At 49.5% G+C, this 8,023-nt stretch overlaps 1 protein-coding gene across 1 annotated transcript; it reads left to right on the top strand.

The window, feature by feature from the left end:
- Positions 1-1,092: 1,092 nt before the first annotated feature.
- LOC142917308 (cyclin-J-like) lies at positions 1,093-7,032 on the top strand. Its single transcript, XM_076061938.1, has 6 exons — positions 1,093-1,289; positions 2,938-3,061; positions 3,573-3,783; positions 3,906-4,018; positions 4,825-4,996; positions 6,869-7,032. Exons 2-6 carry the CDS (start codon positions 2,996-2,998, stop codon positions 7,030-7,032), a joined length of 726 nt encoding a protein of 241 aa, XP_075918053.1. The 5' UTR covers positions 1,093-1,289; positions 2,938-2,995.
- The last annotated feature ends 991 nt before the right edge of the window (positions 7,033-8,023 follow it).

The following is an 8,023-nucleotide window of genomic DNA, read 5'->3' on the forward strand; positions in this document are numbered from 1 at the left end:
GTGGGTCTGTGTGGGTTTCTGTTAGTGTGGGTCTCTGTGAGTGTGGGTCTCTGTGAGTCTGTGTGGGTCTCTGTGAGTGTGGGTCTGTGTGGGTCTCTGTGAGCGTGGGTCTGTGTGGGTCTCTGTGAGTGTGGGTCTCTATGGGTCTGTGTGGGTCTCTGTGAGTGTGGGTCTCTGTGGGTCTGTGTGGGTCTCTGTGAGTGTGGGTCTCTGTGGGTCTGTGTGGGTCTCTGTGAGTGTGGGTCTCTGTGGGTCTGTGTGGGTCTCTGTGAGTGTGGGTCTCTGTGGGTGTGGGTCTCTTGAGTATGGGTCTCTGTGGGTCTATGTGGGTCTGTGTGGGTCTCTGTGAATGTGGGTCTGTGTGGATCTCTGTGGGTCTCTGTGAGTATGGGTCTCTGTGGGTGTGGGTGAGTGTGGGTCTCTGTTAGTGTGGATCTCTGTGGGTCTCTGTGAGTGTGGGTCTCTGTTAGTATGGGTGTGGGTCTCTGTGAGTGTGGGTCTCTGTTAGTGTGGGTCTCTGTGGGTCTCTGTGAGTATGGGTCTGTGTGAGTATGGTTCTGTGTGAGTGTGGGTCTCTGTGGGTCTGTGTGGGTCTCTGTGGGTCTCTGTGGGTCTGTGTGGGTCTCTGTGAGTGTGGGTCTCTATTAGTGTGGGTCTGTGTGGGTCTGTGTGAGTATGGGTCTCTGTGAGTGTGGGTCTGTGTGGGTCTCTGTGAGTGTGGGTCTCTGTGTGTGTGGGTCTGTGTGAGTCTCTTTGAGTGTGGGTCTCTGTGAGTGTGGGTCTGTGTGAGTCTCTGTGAGTGTGGGTCTCTGTGAGTGTGGGTGTCTGTGTGAGTCTCTGTGAGTGTGGGTCTGTGTGGGTCTCTATGAGTATGGGTCTCTATGAGTCTCTGTGGGTCTCTGTGGGTGTCTGTGTGGGTCTCTATGAGTATGGGTCTCTGTGGGTCTCTCCCTCCCCCCCCCTTTATCCCCTGGCCGTCGCCTCCCCCTCGGGTGCGGCCACGCCCACACCTCATCCAATCAGCAGTCCCTGGCTCACGGATGACGCGTCACCTCCGGCTTCCGGCGCTCAGCAGCACTTCCGGGGCGTGGAGAGTCCTGGGAGTCGGCGGCTGCGTCACGTGACGACTCCCACGTGGCTGCGTGCTGCCCGCTCCGTCCGTAGTTACCGTGAAAGACTTGAGACTTGCTGTATTTAGACTATATCGTGACATATTGAGGCGTTAAAACAATCACGGTTTGTTAACTGAACGATTTCCCTTCCCGCCGTGTAATAATGGACAGTGTTTGGTAAGACTTTGTTTTGTTTTTCATCATAACGGGACACATTTTTTACATTATTCCACATGCATAGCGGGGGGTAGGGTGTGAGCTTGAGACGTTTGGAAGCCGGTTTAGCATGAGCACTTTTAAGATTTCGTCAATAATGTAATCGGTGTTGCTCAAGCAAACACATTATGAAGTTTGCACACGTGTCAATAACGATTGAATTTTTTACGCGTGGGAAAATGTGTAATTTTTTTGCAAAAATTGTAAATGTAGTTTCTTTTCCAAGTGTTGTGAAAATTCTGCCTTTATTCTTAATGCTCTGTTTAACACGTAGGCTTTCGCGACCAATATTATTCATAATAAAGGTTTTTGGGTTAGATCGCGTTTATTAAATAATACACATACACATTATAATACACATTACATTTAAAGAATTACTAATCTACAACTCATCTACTAATCAAAACCAATGACTGATTACTAATCGATTATATAATTACAATACCCCCCCCTCTGCCTCTAATCACTGCACCTGATATGAGTTAAGTGATGACGTCACCCTGCTGCTCTATATAAAAACCGGGAGCAAGCGAGGGCTTTACCATTCTGGCGAATTGCTTGATGATGCTGGATGTATTTACCAGCGAAACGTCGTACTCAAACTGTAAATGTGGATTAACTCTTCAACACACCGGTGGGCTGAAGTAGTGAATTATTTGTCTTTTGTCAACGTGACACTTTTTTTGCTGATTGGCCGTGTCGGGTGGTGGAGGGTTACGACACATTTATAAATAAACGCGATCTAACCCAAAAACCTTTATTATGAATTCTTAATGCTCTGTTGAGCACGAAGTGCCCGTGGGTATAACCTGTGGTAATCTCCATATATATGAAAGGCAAAGTTGTGATTGTGTGTGTTGTCTGTACTTCTCCACATGCAACAAACTGGAAATTTGCCATGTGGGTACTTTCCAGACTGTACACCATGCAAACATTATGAAAATACACTTTTGTATATTTTTTTAGGGGGGGGGGCTCAATAATGCATTTAATTTTTGCACGGCAAGTGAGCTGTGACGTCAAATCTGTCACGTGAACACTTGTGTGTACCCAGCACGTGCCTGCCCAAGTAATAAACTCCACTTGTGTGTACCCAGCACGTGCCTGCCCGAGTAATAAACTCCACACGTGAACACTTGTGTGTACCCAGCACGTTCCTGTCCGAGTAATAAACTCCACTCGTTAACACTTGTGTGCACCCAGCACGTGCCTGTCCAAGTAATAAACTCCACTCGTGAACACTTGTGTGTGTACCCAGCACGTGCCTGTCCGAGTAATAAACTCCACTCGTTAACACTTGTGTGTACCCAGCACGTGCCTGTCCGAGTAATAAACTCCACTCGTGAACACTTGTGTGCACCCAGGACGTGCCTGTCCGAGTAATAAACTCCACTCGTGAACACTTGTGTGTACCCAGCACGTGCCTGTCCGAGTAATAAACTCCACTTGTGTGTACCCAGCACGTGCCTGTCCAAGTAATACACTCCACTCGTGAACACTTGTGTGTACCCAGCACGTGCCTGTCCGAGTAATAAACTCCACTTGTGTCTACCCAGCACGTGCCTGTCCAAGTAATAAACTCCACACGTGAACACTTGTGTGTACCCAGCACGTGCCTGCCCAAGTAATAAACTCCTGAGCACGAGGCGCGAGCGACTAACCAAGACATGGACAGAAGCGAGTGGTGGCAAGGCGAGTTGGCAGACGACGTCTACCGCGTCCTTCGAGAGAAGGTATCCGCCTCTCTCATTAATAGGCCTCCTACACGCAGACGCAAATCCCACGAACTGATTTACACGGCACGTACGTTTGAGTGCTCGACTCGCAGTGGGAAAGTTGCAAGTTCAATCCTGGCCAGCGGGTCGACCCGGCCCCCTATCTCTCCGGGGACTATAACACGAGCGATACGGTACCTTGTGGAAGAATAAAAGTGGCTGTGCTTTGGAGGTACGGATCTCCACACCTTATGGTTTTTTTTCATCATAGGCTGAGGACTACCGAATGAGTTCTTCGCCATCTTTCACTCGCTTGAACAGGGAGACAATTTGGCCGTGGCTTTTGTCACTCTTGGTTTGCGTGACGGCGAAAATTAAAGGCTGTGGCCCACCGTAACCAGGCGCGTCGCCTCCTTAGACCCCCCAGAATAATCTATTATCGTTTCAAAACACTTGACCTCTTGACCCAACTCCGCAGCGTCCCAACTGCTCTCCCAACCCCGTGTCCTCTGTTTTTTCCCCCTCGCAGGAGCTGTCGCTGCCTCGGTTTTGCGCACGCTCGCCCCAGCTGCACCTCCGTCGCCACTTCGTCGACCTCCTGGCAACGCTGAGCGAGCGCCTGCAGCTGAGTGTGGCCACGCACCACCTGGCCATCCCGATGTTAGACGTGTTCATCGACCGCCACGACATCACCATCCGCTGCCTCTACACCTGCTCAATCTGCTACCTCATTATAGCAGGTCGGTCAATCGCTCACGTGACCCACCCACCCACCCGATCACCCGATCACTCGCTTATCTCTCGCTCGCACGCTTGGTCGCTTGCTCACCGTCGGCATGCGTGTCCCTGACACCCTGCGCAGCCAAGTTCGAGGAGATGGATGAGCAGGTGCCGCGACTGGACTGGGTGAACCGGCTGGAGGTGATGACCAAGCAAGGGCTGAGTCTGTCCAAGGAGGAATTGCAGCAGACGGAGGTAGCTGCATGCCCCTGTTAATTCGGCATGCAATGTTTCACCCCAGAACCGTTCCGTGCATTGTCATGATTCAAGGTCACGATTTGATTCAAGAAACCAATTGTTTTGTCTTGTTACTTTACGATCTTACTCTGTGGGTCTGTCGGTAAAGTCACGTAGATGGAAAAATAATTTTTTTAAATCACGACGTTTCGATGGCAACACAAGCAGTCGTCCTCAGGTGATTGCTTGTGTTGCGATCGAAACGTCAAAGACCCAAAGAGTATGAACACATCATCTCTGTTTCATGCCAACTAATTATTCCGTAGACAATTTGAATGTACAGCCCGAATTTGAATATAGAAGCGTGTCTTCTTACTAGATAACAGGAAGGCAAAAGCTGCGGGATAACATTACCACAGCAGACCTGACAAATGCACGTGGAGTGGTGCTCATTTATTTGCACGGCGCTGGAACAAGTGCAGGAAATTCTCCCTTCCTATGGTGGGGCTCAGTCTCTCCGTAAAACAATCACCCCGTGACGATTTGCTTGCGTTGCGATGGAAACGTCGTGATATTTTTTATTAATTTTTCAAATCTACGTGGCTTTACCGAAAGACCCAAAAGAATATGACGGTCATTGCATTTACCCATGCAGACGAAGGGCCGAGTTGACTCCTTGACCAGACATTTGAACTGTTTTGCGAGCCATGCACCGAATAAACCCTCCAGGCAACACACAGCAGCGTGGCGGACTGAATGCTTCACGGAGTGGTGGCAGCTGTGCTGTGCCAGCCCACTCTCCCATCTGCCTCCCCCCTGCACAGTTCCTGCTGCTGCGTACACTCGACTGGAACCTGTGCACGCCCACAGCGGCGCACTTCGTGGACTACTTCCTGTGGCTGTCGCGGCGTGAGGACGCCCCGGCTGGAGGCTCGTCCTACCGGCACGCGTACACGACCAAGTACACGGCCCACTTCCTTCAGCTCGCCCTGCAAGGTGCTCGCAGAGCTGTAGAGGAGCGCTTCGTAGGCACCGGCCTTGCAGCGCTAAGGTGACCAGCGACAGAAGGGGCAGTGCCTGAAACGTCACCGAATATATATATTTTTTGTCCAATGTCGGAATGTTGATATTCTTAGCTCTTTCGGTAAAGTCACGTTGAAGGGAAACAATTAAATATATATAAAACAATAAAAATTCTCACGACGTTTTGACCATAACACAAACGGTCGTCATCAGGTGTGTCAGTTTGCATTAATTTCTTTATTTTTAAATGGGGTATTTATTTATATATAAAAAAACGTCAGCACCACGGGCAGCGATTTGTCAGTTTATTTAGAAGGACGAGTCCATCTATGTTCTGAAAAGAGGAGGGGGGAGACGAAAAATTAATGTATGTTGTCTGAAAGCCACCGTAAGCGTGAACAATCAATTAAGACCTGGTCACGCTTACGGTGGCTTTCAGACAGCATACATTAATTTTTCGTCTCCCCCCTCCTCTTTTCAGAACATATGTAGTGATGGTAGCATCACTACTGTGTACACACGCACAAGCGTGACGTCACTATGTGGGGGAGCATCATGACCACGCGGGTCTACACACACGCATGACGTCATCCCGGCTGGATGCGGGAATGACGTCAGGGCCGGTGCTGGGCTCGGGAGGCCACGAGGGTGGTGTGAGGCCGTGGCACTCTGTGACCCCGGCTGGACACGTGACTGGACCCCAGTGGGGGCCGGGGGCCTAGGGGGCACCTCGGAGGGCACGTGGACAGCAGGGGGGCTTCGAGAGGGTTCTCGAAGGGAGGCGTGGCCGGGGCGGGGCCCGGGCACGCCGAGGCCCATATAAGCAGCCTCCTCACGAGGTTCGAGGCTGCCCGTATCAAGAACGAAGATGCATCGTGAAGACGCCAAGAAGAGTCAAGCCTCCAGTCAGCGGACCTGGCAGTAGCCCACCTGGCTGGGTCACGCTAGAGTATTTGAGAAGTATGTGTTAGCTAGAGTAGATCGGTGGTCACCACCTTATGTACAGTGTTATATTACTTACCGTTCTAATAAATTAGCGTTGCCTCCCAAGGAGTCGTGTGTGCACCTAATTCGAACCCACTACACATAGATGGACTAGTCCTTCTAAACAAACTGCCAAATCGCTGCCCGTGGCGCTGATGTCTAAAAGTAAATAAATAAAAGCGGCACACCGTTCAAAAATAAATAAATAAATAGGAAACGCCACTTCTTTCAAATGTTTCTTGCCGTTGGTTTTCACACCTGATGATGACCGTTTGTGTTATAGTTGAAACGTCGTGAGAATTTTTTTATTGTTTTATATATTTTATTATTTTATTGTTTCCCTTCAACGTGAGTTTACCGAAAGAGCTAAGAATATGAATTACTGCAGTCACGAAAGCTTTAAATCAAAATTCTAGTCGGAATGTTTGTTCAAATGTTCAGGGTGCCGTTGGCCCAACGTTCCTCGTTCACTGGGTGCTTGTGCGTTTAAGCGTCTGTGTGTGTGCCTGCCTGTCATTCCTGTGTGCAGGGTAGAGGTGGTGTAGCAGTTAGCGCTACGCTGCAGCTACGACCCTGGACACCCTGGTTCAATGCCCGCTCACGGCTATCACCGGTGACAATTATCTGAACCGGTCCTGGGCCTACCCTAGGTCGACTCGGCCTCAAATGAGTAACTCAATGCGGTGTGTAAACATCGCCAGCACTGGGGAGACAAAGGCGGCCGGGCATGGTGCTGGCCACCCACCCCCTCGTGTGCCACAGTGCCGGCCTTCATAGCTGCTGCTACTCGCCAGCAGCACTTGCCCCAACAGTCTGTTAAGGCTAAACGGAGGGTTTTTGTCTTTGTTTGTGTGTATGCAGACCACGTATTCCTGAGTTTCCGGCCATCCGTGGTGGCGGCTGCAAGCATAGCATTGGCCCGTATAGAAGTGAAGCTACCCTCTGCGTGGACTCTGTACATGCAACACTTCACTGGCCTCGCCTGGGAGATGATCCTGCCGTGCGTGGAGCAGCTGATTTGGTGATTTGCACGACAAAACAACACAAAGCTCTCCTAAGTGACCGTTTAAGAGACCTATTAAGACTGAGTTGTGGCTCACGAGGCAGCAACGCGCTCTTTTCTCTCCACAATTTATGTTTACAAACCAATACCGGTTACCCGTTAAAGCCGAATTTACCCAAGTTAAATTGAATATAGGTTATGCGTCGCGGCCCAAACCATCACTGCTGCCCAAACCATCACTGCTTTAAGATTAACTGTTAGTCAAAGTGAAAGTTGTCTCCCAGGTCAAATGAGCGATGTCGGTGGGACCGAGGTAGTCGTGTCGATTCAACATTCACACGGTGGAGGCCAGTGTCTCCAGAGGACAAATACTGTTGTCAAGTTGGCATGACGAGAGACTAAAAACAACGAGTATGCCATTTTCTTTGGTTCTTTCGGTAAAGTCACCACCACGTAGAGTGAGAATAAAATAATAAAATAAAATAATAAAATTCTCACGACGTTTCGGCCACAACGCAAGCGGCCGTCTTCAGGTGACTGGTACAGACCTGTTTGCGTTGTGGCCGAAACGTCGTGAGAATTTTATTGTGTTATTTTATTCTCATTCTACGTGGTGGTGACTTTACCGAAAGAACGAAAGAAGATTAATCCTTGCAGTCATGAAAGCTTCAAATCGAAAAGAGTATGCCATTGTGCAACAGATGGCAAATATTTTAAGCAATATCCATGACGACTAAATGAAGCTGATATGTGGATTCCTGTGCGTGCGAATTTTCACGTCCTAGTCCATCACGGATGCCCTGAGACTCGGTGAGGCGCTCCAGCATTACCCATGGTGCCTTGTGACTCATTGGTAGATGGGCCCTTATGGTTGAGGTTTCTCATCACCTTGCTGAATTAAATAAGCAGATGAACGCTAAACGATTAGACATTCTTACGGTGCTGTTGCTGGCTTCTTAGTATTTTGGGCCTGTGCTTAGCGACCGTTATTTAAACATAACAACATTAAGTTG

Source organism: Petromyzon marinus, unplaced genomic scaffold (assembly GCF_048934315.1).
Source record: "Petromyzon marinus isolate PM22_M1 ecotype Great Lakes invasive population unplaced genomic scaffold, UKy_Petmar_22M1.pri1.0 PM_G_Scaffold_45, whole genome shotgun sequence".
NCBI classification, from domain to species: Eukaryota; Metazoa; Chordata; class Hyperoartia; order Petromyzontiformes; family Petromyzontidae; genus Petromyzon; species Petromyzon marinus.